Source organism: Diabrotica virgifera, chromosome 3 (genome assembly GCF_917563875.1).
Source record: "Diabrotica virgifera virgifera chromosome 3, PGI_DIABVI_V3a".
NCBI classification, from domain to species: domain Eukaryota; kingdom Metazoa; phylum Arthropoda; class Insecta; order Coleoptera; family Chrysomelidae; genus Diabrotica; species Diabrotica virgifera.
Window position 1 is genome coordinate 76,670,648 of NC_065445.1, and position 25,675 is coordinate 76,696,322.

General features: G+C 34.0%; 1 protein-coding gene across 1 annotated transcript; it reads right to left on the reverse strand.

The window, feature by feature from the left end:
- Nucleotides 1-6,957: 6,957 nt before the first annotated feature.
- On the reverse strand, nt 6,958-13,004 carry LOC114344658 (keratin-associated protein 6-2-like). Its single transcript, XM_028295486.2, has 2 exons — nt 12,749-13,004; nt 6,958-7,272 (listed from the first exon to the last, which is right to left on the reverse strand). The coding sequence occupies exons 1-2, from the start codon at nt 12,916-12,918 to the stop codon at nt 7,056-7,058; spliced, it is 387 nt and encodes a 128-aa protein (XP_028151287.1). The 5' UTR covers nt 12,919-13,004; the 3' UTR covers nt 6,958-7,055.
- Nucleotides 13,005-25,675: the final 12,671 nt, after the last annotated feature.

The following is a 25,675-nucleotide window of genomic DNA, read 5'->3' on the forward strand; positions in this document are numbered from 1 at the left end:
CCCCATATTTATAATATTTTAGTGTTTCTTATACTATATTAGTGTTTGGTGTTACTAACTTCTTCTTCTGTAAGTGCCGTCTCCTAATCGGATGTTGGATATCATCATCACTATCGTTACTCTATCTACCACTGATCTGAATAGTTCTATAGAACTGCTTTTAAACCAGTGCCTTAAATTCTTCAACCATGTCACTGCCTTCTTCCTATACTCCATCCGCCTCTTATATTTCCCTGTATTATCAGTCTTAGCATTTTATATCGCTATCTCCTCATTGCGTGCCCCAGAAATTGTAACTTTCTTATTTTTAATGTGTTTATTATTTCGGATTCTTTAACCAATTCTCGCAATACTTCCGTGTTCGTTTTCTTCTGTGTCCATGCTATTCTAAGCATCCTTCTGTAACACCACATTTCAAATGACTTTAGATTATTTATGTGTTCTTGTTTTAATGTCCAGCTGTCAAGTCCATATTGCAGTATCTACATAAGCTAAAGTCTTCGTAGCAGATAACTGTTTTCATTTTTACAAACGCTTTACTGTTATATAAATAGGTCACTGGTACTTAATAGAAATATCTTACTTAACATTTGCAAGTGTAGCAGTATGCCAAGAAATCAGTAAATATTTCAAATAAGAAATTTATACATTTCACTGATCATGCATGTCGTATAGATAAAGACGACACGATTCAAAGTAAGATTTGTTATTAATATGATAATTACTGTATATTATATTTTTTAGTGTTCTAGTTCAACTATTTTACCTGTTACAAAACATGAATGATTTTCGGATAGGCCATATTTCTGAAAATACATTCAAAAATTTATGGGGTTTAGTCAATTTTACCAGTTCCGATAATAAAAATTAGTGACTTTCAGTATTTTTTTCCAGTTGAAGGTAAAAAAATATAGTCGGTTGGTAACTTTTTCCTGGTTGCGATTTAGCAGAAAATATTACTAACCGACACTATTTCATAAAGTATTAAAAAAATAGATAGTCTACAAAGGGTAGTTTATAAAGTATTTAAACTGCATTTAAAGTTCGTTGGAATTATGACAATAAAACCACTTAATCATGTTTTATGAATTTTTTTCCAAATTTTCAAACTTTAAACCGCTCTAGTGTATAGTTAGCCAAATGTCGCTTGGTCATTTTTGCCTTTCAGCCGTCGATATGCAAAATAATATGCAATTTGCATATTTGCCTAAGTCTAATGTCATATTTATTATACTAAAGAGAGTCGGAACCAGCGCATCCACCTGTTTTAGCACATCAGTTATATCTGTTAATATTTTATTGATTTTGAACTCGTACTTGCGTTTCTAGGTGAGATGGTGGTTTGAACTAACTTTACCAATTTCCTTGATATCTATGCCAAATGCTCGAATAATTATTTTTTATAAGTATATTTTATTTCTGTTTTTGTTATCATAGGATTATCGCAAATCTACAAGGCTTTAGCAAATATTTTGATTTACGTTGGATAGCTGGTCAATAGTGGACCGTCCTGGTCTGAATCCGACCTAGTATTCTCCTATGATTTGTTCTGTGAAGTGGCTTAATCCCCGGTTTATGTTCCACATAAACAGCTTATAGCTCACACAGAGTAAGGATATGCCTCTTTAAGAAAGGAAAAATCTCTTTAGGAAAATTAATTTTTTCTTTCAAAGGATTGGTTTTAACATAATCAAAGTTAACTTTAATTGTTCTTCTCGATGTAAAGGTGGCGTTTAGAATTATTAATAATACAGTCGAACCCGCTTATTAGAATACCGGTTATAAGAATATCCCGCTTTAAGGAATAGAAATTTGAGGTCCCGAAACGTTTATACTAGCTACCACTGATCGGATATTAGAATATTCCGGTTATAGGAATACTTTTGCTTGGCATGAAGGCTATTAGAATAAGTGGGTTCGACTGTAATTAACAATAGGAAATAATTTTTTTCTTCATTTTCTCATCATTTTAAAATTTAAGTTTTTTTATATTTTTCTAGTTGTTTGGTTTCATAATATTGAGTTTCTTGAAAAAATATTCTTAAATTGATTTTATATCAGCTTTTTTATTGTTAATGTTGATTTTGATATAATCATATAATTTATTTACTTTTGTAAAATTCTAGTTGTCAGTTTATTCGATTTTATTATTTTTCTTTTAGTCATATACTATTTAATTTGTTTAACCCGTTTCTTTTTCCTTGGGTCAACATCTTCTATATTTTAACGTTGTTTTAATAATATTGACAATTTTTAGTTGTTTTGTTCTATTCTTATTGTATTTGTATCTCTTTGTATATTATCTACTCTATTATTTATGTATATAATAACACTTTTCTTTATGTTACTATGAATAATAGTTATTATCAGCAAATTAACTTTTTCTTACAACGGTGGTTTTAACAATCTTCTTCATGTGCCTATCCGTGACGAAAGTTGGAGATCAGCCTGGCAATCTTTATCCTATCAGCAGTAACGTGGAAAAGCTGCACAGATGTTTTGTTGAACCAGGTTCTGAGGCTCTTTAACCAGGATGTTCTTCTTCTTCCTGGACCTCGCTTCCTCGCTTTCTAAATATTTTTCCTTGCAGGATGGCTTGTAGAAGGGCATATCTGGATTCATTTTACATAATATGTCCGAAATAGTGTAACTTTCGAGCTTTAATGATGGTCAGTACATCTCGGTTCTTTTTCTTCGGGATTTCAAGTATTCTACACTACAAACAGATGTAGCAGTCTGGGCAGATTATTATCGGAGAATAGGCCATTTTTGGGAAAAGTTATTTACCAGCAATTTTATTTTGTTTATTATTAATAAATAATATAGGTATGCAAAGTCCGCAGATAGTGTGCTACTTTTTTTTTAACAAAATGGCGCCCGAAAATCGTGTTTTTTTCAATTTTTGTTCTATAACTCCAAAGATTTTAACTATACACCAAAAATATCCAAATAAAATTTCACCGTAATTAAATTCTGCATCGAGACGTGTTTTTCGCGATTAACTTCGACAAAAATTTTCCCTGGAAAATGTGGGTTTTTCCAACAAAATCTTTAATTTTCAACTAAAATTTTAGATAAGTAATTGTCTATCAATAATTAAATAACTTGGTAAAATAAAAGCTCTTTTCATATAGATTACAGAAGACGTTGGAAATTGAATAAACAATTTAGCAACAATTGAATTGTTAATTAAAAATTTACGGTCGCTTTAATAACCACAATAAATATGATACATAAGAATAACTAATGCTTTTGTACAAAAAACACTGTACCCATCTAATGTACTTTACATAATTGAAATTGGACTATTTGAGCGGCCTCAGGAATATTTTAATATTATAAACAATTTTTTGGCTTATAACCAAATAGAATAACTCAAGAAATTATAAATTAAATTAAATCGTGAAAACGGTATTGGAAAAAAAGCGGAAGGGCGCTTCTTTTAAAAGAAAAAACGTTTAATTGTGATAAGTGGTTCCTGAGATACAACCGGTCAAATTTGACCGGCATTTACGGCAAAGATATAAACAACAGGATCATAATTTTAACCTGTTTATTTTGGTGCTCTTTCTCCACACCAATTTTCATATCTTTAAACTACTCATAACATATATTATTATAATAAAAACTATCGATATTACGAGTGAAAATTGACAAAAACAGCAAAATTCCAATCCAAAATTAGGTTGGAGAAAATGTAATCTCAAAGTTCAAAATCGGTGTACGTTAAAAAAATGCATTTTTTCGGCTTCCCATGGAGCAATTTTCTTCATTCTTTTTTTTTGTTCCCAAGTAACTCTAGTAGAGCCATCTAACTAACGCATTATTAAATGTCAAAGTTGCTTTTGTTTTGTTATAATAAATTTATTTATTTATTATAACAATATTTTTTAATTTGTTTAAATAAAAATTGTTTGTATAATTATACAGCTTTCAAATGAGAATATTTGTGTTTTTAACGTTAAAAGGTACACTTGTAGTAAATTTATCTAAAAAAAGTCTAGAACTGGAAAAAATATGTAGTTTTCTTTTCTTATAAATAAATTAATCTATTATAACCAAACAAAAGCAAGATTGACATCTAATAATTAGTTAGTTAGATGGCTCTACTCGAGTTACTTGGGAACAAAAAAAGAATGAAGAGAATTGCTTCATGGAAAGCGGAGAAAATGCATTTTTAACGTATAGCGATTTTGAACTTTGAGATTACATTTTCTCCAACCTAATTTTTGATTGGAATTTTTCTATTTTTGGCAATTTTCACTCGTAATACCGATAGTTTTTATCATAATAATATATGTTATGAGTATTTTAAAATTTATGAAAATTGGTGTGGAGAAAGAGGACCAAAGTAAACAGGTGATGGTTTGAAAATTATGATCTTATTGTTTATATCTTTGCCGTAAATGCCGGTCAACTTTGAGCGGTTGTATCTCAGGAACCACTTATCACAATTAAACGTTTTTTTTTTAAGAAAGCATCCAAGGAATCGATTTTTGACCCTTCACTTCGTTATCGAACGTATTCGCTTCATATACTAAACAGATATGAAACGAATACGTTCGATAACGTAGCGAAGGTTCAAAAATCGAGGCCCTGTCGCTTTTTTTCCAATACCGTTTTCATGATTTAATTTAATTTAATATTTCCCGAGATATTCTATTTGATTATAAGTCAAAAGATTGTTTATAATTTTAAAATATTCCAGAGGCCGCTTAAATAGTCCAATTTCAATTCTGTAAAGTAAATTAGATAGGTAGGTACAGTGTCATTTTATCCAAAAATCGTAGTTATTCTTATGTATCATAATTATTGTGGTTATTATGGCGACCGTAAATTTTTAATTAACAATTCAATTGTTGCTAAACTGTTCATTCAATTTCCATCGGCTTCTGGAATTATAATCTATACGAAAAGAGCTTTTATATTACCAAGTTATTCAATTATTGATAAACAATTACGTATCTAAAATTTTAGTTGAAAATTAGATTTTGTTGGCAAAACCCGCATTTTCCAGAGAAAATTTTCGTCGAAGTAAATCGGCAAAAAAACGCCTCTATGCAGAATTTAATTGCGGTGAATTTTTATTTGGGTGTTTTTGGTGTAGGGGAGAGTTGGATAAAACGGGATAGTCGGATAAAACGGGATACCTAGCCTAGAGACCCAACTAGTGGTGCTATCAATCGGACAACGACGGAAACTTGTTATCAGTCGTCATTTTAACATTCTCAGTTCGTTTTACCTCGATGCCACTATTTGATGAAAAGTTGTTGTGTTTAGAATTGTTTGACTCTATTTTTTTGATACTTTGTACTTTTAAGTGCGTTGTTTTCTACATTATACTGCCTACATATATAAAAATATAATTCCGGTGACTATTACATTTAATTAAGCAGTCATTAACGAATATTCTCATGTGTAGTCTACCTAATTTTAATTTCACATTTAGGCAGCAGCCACTTATGTTTTGAAAAATGTCGGAGTTGGACAAAACGGGACACTTATAAGTTGGATAAAATGGGATACAGTTTCTTATGTCCCGTTTTATCTACCTATTTATTTGTTGGCCTATTAATTTTTTAAATAGAGGTATGAAGCGTTTTATCATACCGCAGAGAAGAACAACATATTTTTATGTGACTTTTGTTCTGATATACGTACCCAGTCCTAAATAAAAGGTCTTATTTCCCATTTTGCCATAAAACATAAAAAACGCCTATTTTTAAGTTTCTGACTACTGAAGATATTATTCTTTCAAGAGTAAATTTTACTATACAGTTTAATGCCTACTTAATTTAGACATAAATTAAGTTTTAGATAATTTTATACAAAAAATTAAATATTATATACCTATTTCGTTTTATCCAACCGTGGTTGGATAAAACGGGATGTGTAGGACTTTAATAATTTTTTTTTACTATTTTCCAGTTATTAAAAATAGCTAAAAGTATGTGTTTTGTGTGCTGCAATAAATGTTATACCTATAAAAAATAATATTATGATAATTTCTTTAACATATTTTCCGTAGCAAAAGTAAACAAGAATGGTATCCCGTTTTGTCCAACTCTCCCCTAAAGTTAAAACCTTTGGAGTTATAGAGCAAAAATTGAAAAGTCACGATTTTCGGGGGGAATTTTGTTTATAAAAAAAGTAGCACACTATCTGCGGACTTTGCATACCTATATTATTAATATACAATCATAAGATTCCATTCCAGCAATAAAATTGCTGGTAAATAATTTTTCCTTGTATTTTGCTAATTAGCCCAGAGCATAGTAGCATCGGCTACGGAATCTTCAGAAGTCGATACAACAACGAGCTTTATCAACTTTATAAGGAAACGCCCCTGTCAGACTTCATTAGATTACAAAGATTGCAATGGGCCGGACATGTGATAAGAATGGGAGAGGATAGGCTACCAAAACGAGCACTGAATGCTAGAATGCAAGGAAAGAGACCGGTTGGGAAGCCACGAAAGCGCTGGGAAGACACAGTAAACAGCGACACACAAGCCCTTTTAGGAGTCCGTGTATGGAGAAGAGCAGCCACAGACAGGCAAGGGTGGAGGCAAAAAATAAAGGAGGCCAAGGCTCAATTTGGGCTGTAGTGCCGTAGAAGAAGAATAGTAGCATCGGAGCATTATTACTTTTATACCACAAAAGAGAAGTTGTGGTTCTTGAAGAAAGCCCTCATCCTGTTGAAGGTGGGTCTAGTTTTATCAAACGTGCTTTTATCTCCTGGTTGTTGGTCCATTCTTCATTTATTATTGCGCCGAGGTAGTTGTAGTGCGCCACTCTTTCTACAGGGGTTTGATTGACCTAGAGTTGGCTTTCTGTTATCTTTTCTTGCTAATGATCATAACCGTTGTCTTCTTTATGTTTGCATTTTAACATAAGCAAAGTTAACTTTATTCTTATTTTCGAAGTAAATGTGGTTTTTAAAATGATTAAATAATGATTAAAAATACGAAATAATTTATTTTTCACGTTTTACAAAATATACAAATGAACACATGAGTACTTCAAAATAGACGTTGAAATATTGAGGTACATTAATTACCAACCATGACCATAGCCTCCTAATGAGTATCCACTACCGTATCCGCCGTAGCCATGTCCTAGACCATAACCGTGTCCTAATCCACTACTATATCCTAGGCCTGCGCCATATCCGTGACCAAGTCCATATGAAGATACTAGAGGAGCACTGTGGTAGCTCACTGCAGGTGCTACGTACGTTTTGATGGCTGGTGAATGGTAATCAATACGGGAACTGAAACAATTTTTTATGTTTTTGAAATAATAGCCAACTAACATTTATATAAAAAAATAGGCTTTTTATAATCGATACAAGAATAAAAAAAACCGCTAAAGGCCGTAAACATGAGTGGCGCATACAATATTCCAGCTAAAAAAGATCTGATATGAATATTACGTGGCGTGGAAAATGTATTTTAATTTTGATGCAAAATTAAATTTTAGTTTTATTTTAAACGATTTTTCCATAATATTTGCTAAATTTGAAGTAAAACGATCCACAAAAGTGTAACTTTGATAAAGTTTGAATTTTGAAACTCTTTTGTGGCGCGTTTACTTCAAATTTAGCAAATATTATGGAAAAATCGATTAAAATAAGCTAAAATTTTATTTTGCATCAAAATGAAAATACATTTTTGCGCCACGTAATATTTATATCAGATCTTTTGTAGCTGAAATATTGTATGCGCCACTCATTTTTACGGCGTTTAGCGGTTTTTTATTCTTGTATCAGGAGTTTTTCAAAGTTTTTTATAAATTAAATGTATGAAGTTGAATGCAATTTTTCTCGATTACACGTTAAGCTTTATAAATGGTCGCCTTTGTCGCATTATCTCCCAAATGATCTAGTGTCCATAGAATGTAGGTACACTAGATTTTTTTCTATTCGAAATATATTGAAAAAAAATATTGGGATGGCCGGTTAATAAACTCGGATTGCCCGTTGCCAGATCAAATTTAGCGTCGTAACCACTACAACTACATAAACCATTTCGGGAATAATCGTTAATTTTATTATACTTTTGTAGCTTAATAACTTCTAAACGGCTTAACCGATTTTGATCACTAAACTTTAGTTTGAAACGTATTTACAAGTAGTATCTGATGCCATTTAAGGTCAAGTATGATAACTGAAGCTATTACAGGAATTATTGAGCTTGAAAAACCGTTTTTTCCATAGGAACTAGATTTGATCATATTTATGAAGCCTATAACTTAAAAATTAGAATTTTCCCGGATATAAGGTATACACTGTCAGATTCGTCTAGAGTCCTTCTACAAACGTTTAGTTATTGGCGCAATTCGTAGGTTGAAATTTTGATTAATTGTCGAAAAACCAAAATTTCCAAAGTTTAGTTTTTCAGTTTTTTGGCGATACTGAGCCGTGTGTATGTCTGATCCTGACGGCTTAAATACCATTTGAAAGCTTAACTCAACAATATTGATTTGGTGTATTTGAGCTTCTCCTGTCTCTTCCTGAACCGAAGATATACCCCCAAAAAATATGCCGTTTTGTACCTACCAAGTCCTACAGCTGGCTTATGGGTGGTCAAAAGTCACAAAATACACCGGTTCTAAATCGGCCCTGACCCCCTCTTCAAACACAGAACAAAAATTCAGATCGGTTTAACTATTCCAGTCACATACATACATATCCACAAACATTTTTAAATATAAATTGAGTCATAATTCTGAGCTCGGTAACTTTTGAATGGTATAACCGATTTTTAAAATTAGACATGCGTTGGAAAGGTAATGATCAGTACTATTATAAACCGCAAAGGTGGGACTTAAATTTTCGAAGTTTTTGGGAGTTTTGGGATCGAGAACGAATAACAGACCCTAAATAGAAAAGGCCGTAAAATCCACACCCTTGGACCAAAATGGATAGTTGACATATGATGGGAAGTCTTTTCCTGAACTTTAAGATGGGAGTTGGCACAATTTTCAATTCCGTCAGATTTAGAAAATCGAAAATTTCGTGTATATATAGTGTCGCGTGTAGGGGGGTGTGGGTGTGCGCCACTGGCGAGAACTGCCGTTCTCCGGTAACATTACGAAAACGATGGAAATTTAGAGCAAAATAGGGAGCAAATTTATGAATTCCAAAGACTAATGCTATATAATAAAAGTCTATATTATTAACAAGTAACTAGAAAGAGAAGTTTAGTTGCCTGCAATGCCGAATATGATGGGTTCAAGATCCACTACAAAAAAAAACTAAAAACTACTGCGATGGTCGTCTTTTCGAAAATAATGCCAATATTAACATTTATTTTGTATTTTTTTTTATTTGTTGTTAATAATTTTGGAGTATATGTTATAGATTAATATACTAACTGTATTAACACCTCTATAGTTTAGAGGTGTAGTAACAAGGATTTAATATGGCTCACTGATGGATCTAAAACTGCCCGTGGTACCTACTGGATCAGGAGTTTTTGGACAAACATGCAATTAAAATAAATATTACAGTCTATAGGTCAATATACAAATGTGTAGACAATAAACTGTCTTTAATATGGGTGCCGGGTCATAAAGAGGTGCATGGGAATGAACGAGCAGATATGTTGGCAAAACAAGGCTCAAGAGAAACCTTTTAAGGCTTTTAACTTTTCTGTGGCGTGAAATCACTAAAGATGCTACGAAAAATGACGTTCATAAATGGTTGATAAATAATGAACGAAAGACATGGGGAACCACTCAATAATGATCAAAAGATATGGGGAACCAAAAATGGCGATAAAAAACTCTCCAAAAATTTGACGAACCTCAATAAACGAGAGATCAAAACGGTCACTGAAATAGTGACTGGACATTGCCGTTTAAAAAACCACCTTCATCTGACCTTTATTGACCTAAAGGCAGCTTTTGATTCGATTGATAGGAGAAAAATATAGAAATGTCTGCAACAACTAGAAGTACCTAACACATTAATTATTAGAAAGATAAAAAGACCATATAAGACAGTCAGAAAAAAAGTTCAAGTGGGAGACCAAAGATCAAATGAATTTAAAATAAACAAAGTAATAAAAAACGGAACATCACCGGAAGACGAACTACACAAATAAAATGCAAAGGGTGGTGAATTGGTGGACTGAATAAATACTAAAAATGAAAATGTAGATGAATATAAATTAAGAAGCAAATCGAGGAAAGTTAGTCAAAAAGAAGACGAAAACCATAAGTAAAACAATATTATTGTTTTTGGAATAACTGGACCAATATTAAAAAAATAAACGTACTGATATCTGTCCAGCATTGTGGCTGATGATGACAAAGTAGTCGCGGAAATAACAAATAGAGGAAATAAATTTACACAACTATATTACACAATTAATACAACAATACTAGGATACAAAGATGTCAAAATAGAAGTCAAGAGAAAAATTTTTTAATGTCCGACTGGTCTATTATTTGGCAAATAATGACATTATTTCGAAGTCTATTAAGTACGATATAACGCCCAAGGGCGTGTTATTGAAAAATAACGCCCTAGTGCCTATTAAAATTAAATAACGAGTTAAATACTGTCAAGTTGACAAATAAAACTCTAAGTAAAACTATGGTTACCACAATTACGTTACGACTATTTCTGGTAAATGTACTTATTTGAAAACTAATTAATTCAAAGTTCATTCAAATTTGTTGCATATAAAGAATAATTTAGTCGGACATTAAACGTTGAAGGCACCACGGGTATTATAATAATAACGCTTTCGGTCAACGTATATACCTCGGGCCGAAGGCCCTTGGTCTATACACCACTGACCTTAAGCGTTATTATCCTTATAATACCCTTGGTACCTTAATAACTATAATAATAACAATGCCAATAATAACATGCGCCAGCGAAAACTGGACAATTTCCTCAATACATCATTTGCGAAAAATGTGCTAAAAAAGAAAATAGGAAGTATAATATGTGAAGATACCAAACAAAGGATAAACCAGAAACCTATTAGGGAGTACATTAAACAGATGCAAATGTTCTGGTTCGGACATATTAATATAATGAAACCAGAAATAATTAGGTATAAGGAAGCATTTGTGATATGCAGCATTTGGTAAGATCGTGATTCTAAAAGCAATGCAACTTGCTTAAGGGGCGCAAAATCCATTACTATTTAAATGCATTTATTTTTTTCGAATCCTCAGCAAACTAATAAATATTTTTGAAAAATTTAAACGGAGAATGAAAGATTACATGATTACCTCCCTTAAAATAAACAAAAAGTTTTTTTTTGAATGAAATATTTGAAATTAAAAATCAAACTAAATTTTCTATCCTTTCACCCCTATAACTTATTAAAATAAGCATTATAGAAGTTTTCAGAGATTTTCGATTTTTGACCCTTGGTAATATTGTAGTCTTTCATTCTGCGTTTAAATTTTTCAAAACTACTTATTAGTTTTCTCAGAATTCTAAAAAAATGACTGCATTTAAAAAGCATTGGACCGAAATTTTGCTCCTACGCTCTTAAAAAAGTGGTAAAAATTAACAGGAAAGATTTAATATATCTAGCCTGTGAAACTATCGAAACATCATAGTTTTTAATTCTTCCACAAAGACCACATCTTATATACCTATATTTTTATCGACACGGAAAATAAGAAATGACGGCACGCAAAAATAAGAAAAGCAGGTTTCGTAAAAACGAAAGAACAATATTATTTTATGTTCAAATTAAGTAAGAAATACGAAAAGTGGAGAGGATATGCAACGTTGACATCTTAAAAGAACGGAAAAATAAATCAAAAATAAAATTCGGAAAAATGGGAAAAATAAAAAAAATTTAAAACTAAATAAAAGAAAATCGTTACCACTATATTGGCTAAAATAAAATTACAACTTTTAACATGACTGCGGTAGAAGAACAATACGAAAAACCTAGATTAGTTGTCGGGATTATATTAGTGATTTGAGTTTATCATAACACATTTTTGAAAAACTAAATTTGGAATTCATTGAAAGAAAAAAAAACAATTTATATAGTCCACAATTTATTAGTCTATAAATAATAGTCAAAAGAGATAACATAAAAAACGAATAAAAGTTAACAGAATAAAAAAAGGAGGACCTAGGAAAACTGCATTATACACACGTAGAGAAATTTAAAGAAGATAAAGAAAAGGGATTCAAAATTAATAATTTATTGTCACATCATTCCAAAGTATTAAACAGGAATATAAATTTTGGCCAATAAACACGTTTTGCCTGTTACAATCAAATAATTTTGATTCTATTAAGATATTTTTGGCATACAGAAATAATTTCTCAATACCAAAAATATTTTGTAGAATTAAAAATAAAATTTTCTAAGATAAAAAACGAATAATAGCTAAAAGAATAAAAAAGGAGATGTAGGAAAACTAAAACAGCTGTGAAAAATAAGGTAGAGAAATTTAAAAAAGATAGAGGAAACGGATTCAAAATTCATTGGCACATCACTGCAAAGTATTAAACAGGAATAATAATTTTTGCCATTAAATACAATTTGCTTCATATAATCAATATGATTTTGATTATATTAAGATATTTTCAGAATATAGAATTAAATTCTACAAACCAAAAATATTTTGTGGAATTAAAAATAAAATTTCGTTCAATATATTTTTAATTTTTATACACATGTTAGATAAGGAGTACTTAAGGAGTATTTAACTGGTAGTAAATTTTATTATATTTTTAAGATAAATACAAAAATTACCTGTAACTTGTAGCTGGAGCTAACCCATAATGTCCTCCATAACCTCCATATCCCCCATATCCACCATATCCGCCATATCCACCGTATCCCCCGTAACCCCCAATTCCCAAACCGCCTGGTTTAGCATAAGCTATCGACACTACAGCACAAACTACTAACAATTTAAACATTTTGAATAATTTTTTAAAAGTCTTTCTAAAATATTAAAAAATATTTGTTGTGCTGTTGAACAACTCGTTGGATCTATAATCCTCAAGTAAACCGTTTTTAACTTTTATAGTAAATCTTGAGCACCTTGTTTTTCTGTGTTTGCGCAAGACTTCCTTATTCTGTCGAACATTATTGCGATATTATGAGACCTTTGTTATGAGAGATTTGTTTTTTTGTATTTACAATAATAATATCTGTTACAGTTGAGTGATTGACAAACCTCGAATTTTAAGTATATGGAATAAATTTTTCAGATTAACCTTTTTTGTTTAGGTGTATGTTCTAATAAATAAATAGTAATTCATTTTTAAGATTAAATTATATTTAAAAACAAACAATTTCAATTTAAAACGGTTTTCCAATTTTACCTGAAATTTGAACTAACTGAATTTATTTTAACTGAAACTCTAACAAAATATTGCTAAATATTTTCTTCTATATCTATAAAGTTTTCATCGTTTAGCTATCCAACAAGTGTATTCTCTTTCTTCGGTTGTTTTTCCATTTTCTGACTCTGAATCTTTGCCTCATTTTCAGTTTAAATAACAGCAAATCAAATAAAAATGACACTGAAAAATCAATTTTCGGACCAAAAAAATGATATCACTAAGTTTAATAAAATAATTTTAAGTTGTTTTTTGCCGTTAAAGTACCTACTATACAATCAAGCCATAACAAAAATAATGTTTTCTGAAGGTGGACTGAAGGGATTCAAACAAGAATGTTGCCTGTTCCCCACTTTATTTAAAATATATCTCGAAACTCGAAAGTGCTTTAATAGTCCAGGAACCGAAGCTTTTCGCCTCGCAATTTTTACAGAATGGATCGATTTGCTTAAAAAATTGAGAATAAGTAGTGGATAGTCCAAGAATCAAAATCCATATGATCTTGAAAGGCGCTTTTACCATGGGGGTGTTTGCCACCCCATCCTGGGGTGGAAATTTTTTATTATATTTTGACCGCAGAAGTCGATAAAAAATTCATTCTAAGCAAAAAATGTTTTATACATTTTTTTGATAAAATTAATAGTTTTCGATTTATTCGCTATCGAAAGAGTTAGTTTAATATCGAAAAAATCAATGTTTTTCGATAATACTCATTTACGATTCACTCAATTTTTGCCGTAAAAAATTTTTTTTCAAAACAAGTTCTTGGGAATTAAATAAGCTACAATTTCATATTTAAACATTTTTTCGTATCTTTGATGCTAATCTTTCTATTCTGAAGAAAATGGCATTTTTTACCAAACTACAAAAATTCGTTTTTCGCTTTTAACTCCAGTTTTTAAAAAAATAATCATTCTAAGCCAGTCAAACTTTTAGAATCTATTAATAATACGCAAATAAAGAAGAATGAATAAGGCCAATAACTAAAAATACCGCTAACTTACATTATTGTGCTTCCAATTGGATTTCTCCTTTTTTTTTTAATATATTGATTTTTTAACCGTAACTTTTTTATTTTTTATCTTATAAAGTTTGGTAAAATGGAATTTTATAGGTTTTTACAAGATCTATAAGAGGTTACTTTGAAAGGGTTGGTAAAGGTGATTTTTGCGTGTTATTATAAGATTTAGTTGTCAATAGCTCACTCAATTTTTGCCGTAGTAAAACTTTTTGCAAACCAGGTTCTTAGAAATTAAATAAGCTACAATTTTATATTTAAATATTTTTTCGTATCTCTGATCGTAATCTTTTTATTCTGAAGGGAATGCCTTTTTTTACTACAAAACTTTGTTATTCGATTTTAACTCCATTTTTTTAAAAACTAATCATTCTAAACCGGTCAAATTTCTAGAACCTATTACTAATACATAAGTAAAGAAGACCACATAAGCTCAATGACTAATTTTAATTAGGGTGGTGATTGGGAGGTTCCTTCCGATCACTTTTTCGCTGAAAAAAAATAGGGACTCACATTGTTTTCATTGTCACTTAATTTTTGAGCTAGAGACTCTTTTTTATTTCTGGAGATAGATACTTTTAAATACTTTAAATTAGTTTGAACAAGTTATCCTCGAAAAATGCAGTTTTCCCGCCGTTTGCCTTTGAAACTACAATATTTAGCATATGACGAAGAAGAGCTAGCATATAATAAAGTATAGCTCGATTGCTATTGGTCTAAAGAAAATTAAAAAAAAAATGGTTTTGTTTATTTTTTTAAAAGGTACATTTTTGTTAAGAAAAGTTGTTTTGATAAAACGAAAACTTTTGGAGTTATTAGCAGAAAATTTATTAAAAACATTGATTTTTCCGATATAAAACTAACACTTTCGATAGCGCATAAATCGAAAACTATTAATTTTATCAAAAAAATGTATAGACCGTTTTTTGATTAGAATGAATGTTTTTACCAACTTTTGCGGTCAAAATATAATAAAAAACTTCCACCCCCGACATGGGGTGGCAACCACCCCCATGGTAAAAGCACCTTTCGGAATCATATAGATTTTGATCCTTGGACTATCCACTACTTATTCTCAAATTTTGAAGCAAATCGATACGTTCTGTAAAAATTGCGAGGTTTTATCCTATTTTAAGCTTCATTACTTGGACTATAAAAAGATGGAAAAAAATATGTAAAACAATGGGGATACAACTCTCCAACATTAAGGTATATACGCTTAACTGCGCAGACGATCAAGTAATGAAGGGGAAAAGTGCAAAATGCAAAAATTTGACGCCTGTCAAAATTTTCAATGTGTTTTAAATGTATTAATTTTTTTCGAATCCTGAGAAAACTAATAAATACTTTTGAATAATTGAAACGCAGAATGAAAGATTACGTTATTAATAAGGGCAGAAAGTAGAAAGTCCCTGAAAACTTCTATGATGTTTATTTTAATAATTTACAGGGGTGAAAATAAAAGAGAAAATTTAGTATGATTTTTAATTTCAAATATTTCATTCAAAAGAAACTTTTTATTTATTTTAAGGAACTTTAGGCCCTTGGCAACAAAGTAGTCTTTCATCCTGCGTTTAAATTTTTCAAAAATAGTTATTAGGTTTCTCAGGATTCGATAAAACTGAATACATTTAAAGCACATTGGAAATTTTGACAGGCGTCAAAATTTTGCATTTTACGCCTTTCCCCTTAAGATTATGACGATTTAAAATATGTGGATCGAAAATTAATTGAAGAATATAGGATATAATGGGGTCTAGAAGTGAATAAAAAGAAAACATAATACTTGTAGATTTAAACATATAAAAAAAATATTATATTATACAACACCACTATAAAAGCACTGCTATGGCTACAAATTATATATAGGTATCAATATTTTGCACGATGGAACATTAGACAAAGCCATAAGAGAAAGAAATAAGGCAGGTAGAAAGGCCGTCAGAATGTTACAGTATTTTATGGAACCAATTCATTACCAAAGATATTAAAAACAGGATAATATATGAGACTATGGTGAAAAGTATCACTCTATACAGCTGTAAAGTACGGCAACTGAAAGAAAAATACTGGCAACGCTGGGCGTAACGGAAATGGATTTTTGGAGAAGAGTAACATGCAGATCTAGAACAGAAAAGATGACCAACGAACGCATTAGAGAAATAATGGAAATTAAACAAACAATCGCATATAACTTATCGACAAAACAACTTATCTCGTTCGGTCATATACAAACAATATATGAACAACGAATACCAAAGGAAATACTAAAATGACAACTACAAGGAAAGAGAAAACGAGATAGACCGGAAAAAAGTTGAAGTGAAGGAATGGACAAAGAGCTGAAAGAAACAAACAGAAAATGACCTATAGAACAACAGGACGAAGTAGTATTTTAAAAAAATTTCAAGTTTCGTCCTTTTCCCATGTCAAAATAAACGGAAAGGACTCGGAATCAAATACTGAAAAATTTACTGACAGCTTAGTAGAAAGTCGAAGTTGTCAACACATAAAACTACTCTTATATAAACTAGGGCTGTAAAAGCAATATTATTATGATATATAGGGAGATCAAGGGATGTAGACTGTGGAGCAAACTATGACTGCGTTCACCAGATGCAAACACGTTCACAACTGTTTGCGCTTTGATTCTTAAACTTGTTGACAGCGAGCTGAACGATTGGTTGTTTAGGTTAAAATTTGACATTTTGCTTGCTTGGTTTGAACGTAACCTAAAATAAATTTTCTATTTAAAATTTTTTTTGAAATTATTTTTTTTTTATTAAAGGAAAAAAGAAAATGGATTTAATAGATAATAACGTAGCTGAATGTCTTTAGTAGCCGTTATTTTATATATAAAACCCTTATAAATATATTCTATAATATATACAATTTAAATTCCCGCCATATTTTTTCAATATTCAACACGTTTGCAAAGTTCAACTTAAATATTTTATGCTTGCAAAAATGGCGACCGCTTTCCAAACATGTTTGACGTTAGCAAGTCGTTCAGAAGTATAAAGCGCAAACTGATTGCCAACGTTTGCATCTGGTTAACGCGCCCTATGATGAAATTTGCTTAGAGTCACGAGCAGAGATCAATAGAGAGAATCAATCCAGCTGTCCAGCTTTTCCAATTCCGCATTTATTGGCGATTTAATTTCGTTTTATGTGTAAATGTTTTGAATTGTTCTGAGTAAGTTCTGAGAAATTTCCCTATTACGTAATAATTTGAGAACATCTTCCAGCTGAATTCCATCAGTCTTTCCGTAGGTATAAAGGTCTGCAAGAAAACTTGCAGAAAGAGAAATTCTTCTTGATTCTTCAAAGCGTGGAATTCTATCAACAAGGGATCTGCCTGTTTTATGGAATGATCCCTTGTTTGTTTAATTACACATTTTCATCAATAGCACCCCGCGGAGCTGAATATTAATGACTCTCTTAGTTTGCTTGCAGAACTATACTAATAGATTTTACTAATGTTGTTCGCATAAAACATACAGCTTATGTATACGGTCCAGATCTAAAACCTTATTGTTTATCTGCTGATGTTGTGAGACTATTTATTTCTTTAGTTATCACTTTGGTGGCCAATTTCAGAATTGTAATTAGAAGATTACGGAAGGAAGGGGTAATTAGGGACACAGGGATGAAAATGACAATTATTCAAAGCTCAACACAGATTATAGGATATGCGGATGACCTGGGACTGGTAGCACGAGATAAAAAAGACTAGAAGAGGCACTTTTAGCCCTGGTAAGAGAAGCAAAGAAGAGAGGATTAATAATCAATCAGAATAAAACAAAATACCTTATAAGCACAAGGGACAATATAAACAGAATAACAAAAATAAAGATAGGTGAAAATACACTTCAGGGAGTAGATTGCTTCAAATACCTGGGGTGATGGTGGACGGCAAAAACGGAAGGAGTATAGAGATAAACGAAAGAATTAAACCAGGTAATAGAGTATATTGGAAATATCACCGACTACTCAAGGACAAAAACCTGAGCAAAAAAACAAAATCAAAAATATATATAGCAGAAATTAGACCAGTGATAGCCTATGGAGCAGAAGTAATGTGACTTACGAAAAAATACGAAGAAAAGTTAAGAATCATTGAGAGAAAAATTATGAGAAGAATACATGGCCCAGTGAAGACAGAAACAGGGGAATATAGAAAGCTGATGAACCATGAAATAATAAATATAACTGAATGAGAAGATATAGTAAAATTCATTAAAGCACAAAGGCTCCGATGGTTTGGGCACACACAAAGGTTCTTATTCTTCTTGTGCCACTCCTATCGGAGATTGGAAATCATCAAGGCTACCCTGACTTTGTTTACAGCTGACCTAAAAAGTTCATTAGTGGTGCAGCCAAACCACTCTCTCAAATTCCGCATCCATGACGTTCTTCTACGGCCTATATTCCGTTTTCCTTCTATTTTTCCTTGCATTATATTTTGAAGTAATGCGTATTTATGACCTCTCATCAGGTGACCCAAATACTCGAGTTTTCTTCGTTTTATCGTTAACAAAATTTCTGGGTCTCTTCCTATCCTTCGTATTACTTCAAGATTTGTGATTCTTTCAAACCAACTTATCTTCAGCATTCGACGGTAACACCACATCTCGAAACTTTCAATATTTTTTATGTTGGTCTGTTTGAGAGTCCAGGCCTCTACACCGTATAGTAGCGTGTTAAATACGTAGCCTTTTAGCATTCTTAATCGTAGAGGGATGCTTATATCTCTGTTGCAGAAGAATTTTCTCATCTTTATGAAGGTGGCCCTGGCAATTTCGATACGTCTTTTTATTTCATTGTTTTGGTCTCCAGTTTCGTTTATTAAAGTTCCCAAGTATTTGTAACTTAATACTTTTTCAATTTGAATGCCGTTTATACTAATATGTGCTGGTTGTGTCATGATTTTACTGAAGACCATATACTTGGTTTTTTTGATATTAATGTTTATGCCATAATTGTGGCAAGCAATATTTATGTTTGTAAGTAATCGTTGTAATTCTACACACAAAGGTAGAAGAACTGATCAGGAAGATAATGAACTGGAAACCAGTAAAAAATAGACCAAAAGGAAGACCAAAAATAAGATGGGAAGATCAACTGCTAGACGATATATCAAAGATGGAAATTGTAAACTGGAGAGAAAATATTCAGGACCGGATAGAGTGAAAGAAGATAGTAGAGAATGCAAAACATCACAACCTACATATGAACGACGACCTAAAGGAAACTGCGGACTAATCCACCGCGTGAAAAGGATTAAAAGAGCCCATAGTATTTGAGTGACCTATTCTTTAACCAGAGTGAAGGTCCATATAAATATATAATTAGAAGATTAATGCTTATATAGTTAGAAAGACTGTAATTATTATTAATTAAAACGGGATAGTTTCTGGGAGTTGGCTGTATACAATATAGTTAAAAAAATTTAACATTGAAGTAAAAACTCCTGTCGTAATTGGTATAAGTAACTTAATTAAAAATTAAAAATCCAAGTGGATTTCATTAATAATTATTCAGGACGAACGTTTTTGGACTTATCAGTCCATCTACAGTGAACCTGAAAAACCTATTTAACTGAAGAACTGATTTAATTAAGAAAAACGAGGGTAGAATTTTTGACTGTTAAAAAATGCGATAATGCTTGCTTACTTTTGGGGTACTTACTAAAGCCGCAAAACCAAACAGTAGTTTAATGAAAATTGTTTATATTTTAAAAAGTATAAAATAAAAAAATAAAAAATAAAAATAAAAACATTTATTGCCATTAATAATTACAGATTATAAACTTAAGATATTTTAGCCTTCTTTCTTCATGGATGTTCCGCGTAGCACCATCCCCTCTTGGCTGTCTCCTTGGTCGGTTCTTGGTCCTGGCTGTGGGTGGCGTCCTCGTCTTCTTCTGTAGGCACTTTTTCCGGCTAAGTGCCTACTTCCCTGGTCCGGTTCTTATCCTAGTTGTTGATCGCCCAGTCGATCAGTCGGTGTTTTTCTCGAAACATCCTCTGGGCCTGGTTGTCTGCGAGGATGTTTCTGGTTTTCCTGAGTCTTCTGGTGGCTGTGTTGAAGAAGTGCCTGGTCCTGTTCACGGCGACTTCTCTTAGTGGGGTGTATTGCAGTCTGTCCTTGATTGTCTCGTTGCTGATCCGGTCCTGCCATGATGATCCCTCGATGAGTCTGTAGCATGATGTTTCGGTCCTTTCCAGTCTTCTCCAGTTGGTTTCGGCCGTGGAACTCCAGATTGGTGCGGCATACAACATCACTGGTCGTACGTATGCCTGGTACAGTTGTATCTTCTTTTTCCTGGAGAGTGGAGATGTCCTGTAAATAAAAGGTTGTATCAGTCTTTTTACCTGAGCTGCCCTGGATTTAATTTGCTTTGTATGCGTATGAAATGTCAGCCCCTTATCCAGGTGGACGCCTAGGTATTTGATGGATGGGCTGGCCTGGATGATGTTGTCTCTCATTGTTAGTGGTGGAGCTGGCAGGTTGTTCTTCGTGAAGATGGTGTACTGCGTCTTTTCCCTGTTGATCCTTATTTTCCATTTGTCCGTGAATTGGTGGATCCTTTCTAGGTGGTCTTCTAATCTTTCGATTATCCTCCCCTCGTCCTTTCCTGATGTATAAATGGCTGTATCATCCGCATACAAAGCAGTATTAGTTCTGGCGTCCGTTGGCATATCTGAAACGAAAATATTATATAAAGCTGGGGATAAAATGCTGCCTTGTGGCATCCCCTCCTGGACTTCTTGCATCCTAGACATCTTTCTGTCGGCAGAGACCTGAAATGTTCTATTACTAAGGTAACTGTTACAAATATTAGTAATGTAATGAGGTAAACCAGCCCTGTTCATCTTGAAGATTAGTGCTTTTTTCCAGACTGTGTCGTAGGCTTTCTCGATGTCCAAGATGGCCATTGCTGTTTTGTTGTTCCTGTTGAACTGGATTTTGGCGTCGCTGACTACTCTGGCTAGTTGTAGTTCGCAGTTCCTTCCTTTTCGGAATCCAAATTGGTCGTCTTGGATAACTCTTCTTCTTTCTGCGTGTTTCATCAGTCGCTTGAAAATGATCTTCTCCAGTATTTTCCCCAATGGTTCCAGGAGGGATATTGGCCTGTAGTTTTCTGGTCATCTTCCATCCTTCTTTGGCTTTAGGAGAGGTATCGTCTTGGCATGCTTCCAGTTGTTCGGGAAGTGGGCTTTTTGCAGACAGAACCGGAAGATGTAGAACAGTTGGACCATCATCTTCCTTGGTAGTTCCTTGAGGACTATGTTGTGAATTCCTTCTTGGCCTGGGGCTCTGGAACCTTTGAGCTTTTTAATGATTTTGATGACTTCCTGTGGGTGTAGTTGGTCTTCATCTTCAAGTTGGAACTCGTCTCTTGCTGTGATTCTCTCGTACTCTCTGTTGACTTGACGGATGGTCCTCGGGTCCGACATTTCCCTGTTCTGTCCATGGATGGCGGCTAGCCTTCTAGCTATGGCGTCTACCTTTCCTTGTGCTTCGAAGTGGATTCCCTCTTCGTCTATGATTTGTGGCATTCTCTGTTTTCCTCTCTTCTTGGATTTGATCATCTTCCATACGTTGCCGTGGTTTTCTTCTGCTTTTCGGATGAGGCTGTGCCACTTTGCTTCGTTGAGGGTGCTGAGTCGTAGTCTTATCTCCGTTGATAGTTCGTCAGCATATGTCTTGTATTCTTCCCTCCTGGTTCTTTGGTAGGTTCGTCTGGCTCTGTTTCTGTCTTTGATGATGTCCTGGACTTCAGCTGGTACGACTATCCCTTTGTGGTTGGTCCTTTCCTTTGGGATGTGGTCTTCCATGGCTTGTTTGATCCTTCTGGTGATGTCTTCTACCGTTCCTTCTATGTCTTCCGTGGTTTCGAAGTCTCTCTTCATCTGGAATTGGTTGAGTTGTTGTCTATAGTTGGTCCAGTTTGCTTCTTTCCATTTCCATCTTTCTTCTGGTTCTACTGTTGGGAGGTCCACCGTTGTCGTCAGGGTTCCGGTGACTGGTTTGTGGTCCGAGCTGCATTCGTAGTGGGTCCTGGTGTCCTCTATAATGGCTTCCTTGGTGATGAAGAGGTCCAGGGTGTTGTCTCGTTGTCCTCTGATTGGATTTATTCTGGTTGGTTCATCTGGTGCGAAGATCATCCATTCTCTGTCTTCGCAATGTCTTAATAGTGCTTCTCCTTGGCGGTTGGATTCTGGGCATCCCCATGCTGTGTGGTGGCAGTTGAAGTCTCCGGCTAGCACTACACTCTCTGAGGTATTCATTAAAGCAACTAATTCTCCAAGATCTGGTAACTCAATCTGACGCTTCCTATAGCAAGAGAAAATATTAGTATCACCTATTCTAACACCAACATTTTCAAAATTGTGAGATACAACCTCTACCTGATACCATACCAGGCTATTTCTGATGTAAATAGCTACTCCTCTATCGGTGTGAGCATCCCTCTTTCCAAATCCCTCGTAGTTGGTAATCCTAGGGAGCTGAGTTGTCGTCATGTAGTTTGTTTCTGACAGGCAGATGACATCTGGTTGGAGTCGGATAACCACTTCCCTCAATTCGTTGATTCTTAGCTTCAGGGACGCTATGTTGAACTGCAGGATCTTCAACTTCTTATGGGGCATTGTAGAGAGCTTCGTATTTGGCGAAGATGGCTCCTCGCGTCCTTAGGTCCTTGTTGCATCTTAGCTCGTCCCTCATGGCGGTCAGCAGCTGGATCATCCTGTCGTAATCAACCATGTCGTTGATTTCAGCCCATAGGTCGTTGATTTGGTCCATCTTGGATGGTTGGCTTCCTGATGTCTTCGGTTGGTTCGTCCTCGGTGGGTTGAAGGGCATCCTGGTCTGCTGTGGTACACTCCTTGACGCCTGGGCATAGGACATCCCTCCTGCTGATGTTCTGTGGGCTGAGGGGTGGACTGGTCTTGGGGCTTGTGGCACTGGAATGCTCCTTTGGTTCCTCTTTACCTGAGAATCAAGAAAGTCGATGTGCTTGGGGCACATCGAATAATTACTAGTATGGTTACCTCCACAGTTGCAGCATACCACCGTATTGACCACGTTCTTGGGAAGTGGGCAATCCCTTGTAGCGTGTCCTCTGGCGCACTTCATACATCTTGGTGCCCTGAAACAGTTCCTGGCGCTATGTCCGAAATTTTGGCAGTTGAAGCACTGCGTAGCTCTGGATGGTCTGCTGTAGGAGTCCCATCTGACTCTCACGTTCTGGACTCCTGTGATCCTTTTCACCTCTTTGATGTCCTGGTCCTTGGGCATCTGTAGTAGGTATGACACTCCTGTACCTCCGTTTTTGGGCTTCATGGCTGTGACCGTGGCTTCGATCCCTTCTGCTTTTAGTTCAGCCTCCATCTCTGCTGTATCCATGTTGGGGGCTGCTCTCATGACGATCTTCTTCTTGATTTCTTCTCTCCTGGCGAAGGTGTGGAATGGTTCTTGCTTCTGTTTGAGTCCTTCCTGGAGCTTTTTGAAGTCATCCAGGCTGTAGGTGTAGACCCTTGTCGTTCTTCCAGCAGGTGCAATCTGGAATTGCTTGTGCCCTAGAATAGTAGAAATATTTGATACAACATTCTTAAACTCGCCTATGTTACCTTCAAGGATTACGGGAGGAATCCTTTCTTTCTTCACCACTTTCGTGGTTGGGTCCTCGTTTCCGCTATTCCTTTGGTCTGGTTTGGCCAACCTCTCGAACCTGTTGCTTGTGGGCACCGTCGATGTTCCTGGTTGTTGTTCATCGGGTTTCTGGGTCCTGACCTTCTTTACTGGTACCTCTATCATCGGTGGTTCATTACTGGTAGTGTCCATTTCGTTCCTGTCTTCGCTCTGTGCCCTCATCCTGTATGTCTGCAAGGTAATTCTTTTCTTGTCCTGAGTTGATTTGCTGGTCTTACTAAATGGCTTCTTTTTGTGGACCTTGTTTGTAACGAACTTCGTCAACTTCGTGATAATTTTTTCTTTCAAAATTGGATCTGAAACATTCCTTAATTTTGGTTTAGATAATGTAGTTTCTGCATTAGTCTTGAAAAAGACTAAAGAAGAAATATCTGAAACGGTTTTCACCGCTTCCACTGAATCTACACTCGTTTTTTCGTTTTCTGACAGTGCAACTATCCGTCCGCCAAAAGACTTAGGAAAATTCCACTGCAAAATTCAAAAGTATACACGTCAAACGTGGAGGTTGCCCACCAAATTCTCAGAGTATACTTTTAAAAAGTATAAAATTAGCCGACTATTATAGTCGGCTGATCGGGTCTAAAATGGGGAGGTCCTTAGAAGAATGGGGAAGAACCGAGAGGTACTAACTACCATCAAATCTCGAAAGTTCGAATACTTTGGACACATTATGCAAAATGAATCCAGATATGCCCACCTACAAGCCATCCTGCAAGGAAAAATATTTGGAAAGCGAGGTCCAGGAAGAAGAAGAACATCCTGGTTAAAGAACCTCAGAACCTGGTTCAACACAACATCTGTGCAGCTTTTCCGCGTGGCTGCAGATAAAGTGAAGATTGCCATGATGATCGCCAACATTCGTCACGGATAGGCACATTAAGAAGAATAAGTCGATCAAAGTAGCTAGCTTTTCGGGAACACAAGGTCCCTACTTGAAATAGCAGATTATATGTATGATTTTACATGATTCTATTTATATATCTACTTTCGTAAACATTGACACGGCTATACTTAGTTCATAAATATTTGGGATTTAATTATGTTCAAGGATCTTTTGAAACAATTTTATGATTTCTCCTATCAATGCAACTCCACCATATTTTAGCAGTTCATTGGGTATTTTATCTGGTCTTCGAGACTTTCTATCTTTTAACTGACATACTTTGATGTATGACAGTACACAATTTTACTTATCAACTTTCGTAAACAAAGATTCTATTATGTTCAATAATCTTTTGGAGAAATTTTGTGATTTCTGTCCACCAAAGGATGGATAATGCCTGTCCAACAAATTTTAGCAATTCATTTGGAATTTTACTGGTACTGCTGGATACTGTCTGTCTGTTAACTGGCCTGGTACTTGACTGACTTTCTAGGTGTTAATCATACGTTAACTGGATATTCGGTGTTAACGCTTGTGCATTCCAATCATGCCCTTTAAATAAATCTTTTAGTATAATGCCTATGTATGTAGTTCTACTTATATGTGTTATTTGCAACTACCTCATTGACTTCTTTACATATTATGGACAAATTGAGAACAAATTTTGTTTATATTTTTCTGTTATGGTATTACTCTCATTCTATCCAATA

Excerpts from the sequence above, each read along its gene's own strand:
- LOC114344658 (XM_028295486.2), bottom strand. The coding sequence starts at position 12,918 with ATGTTTAAATTGTTAGTAGTTTGTGCTGTAGTGTCGATAGCTTATGCT. Across the intron at positions 7,273-12,748 it reads GCTCCAGCTACAAGTTACAG|TTCCCGTATTGATTACCATT; the intron begins GTAATTTTTGTA and ends AAATTGTTTCAG.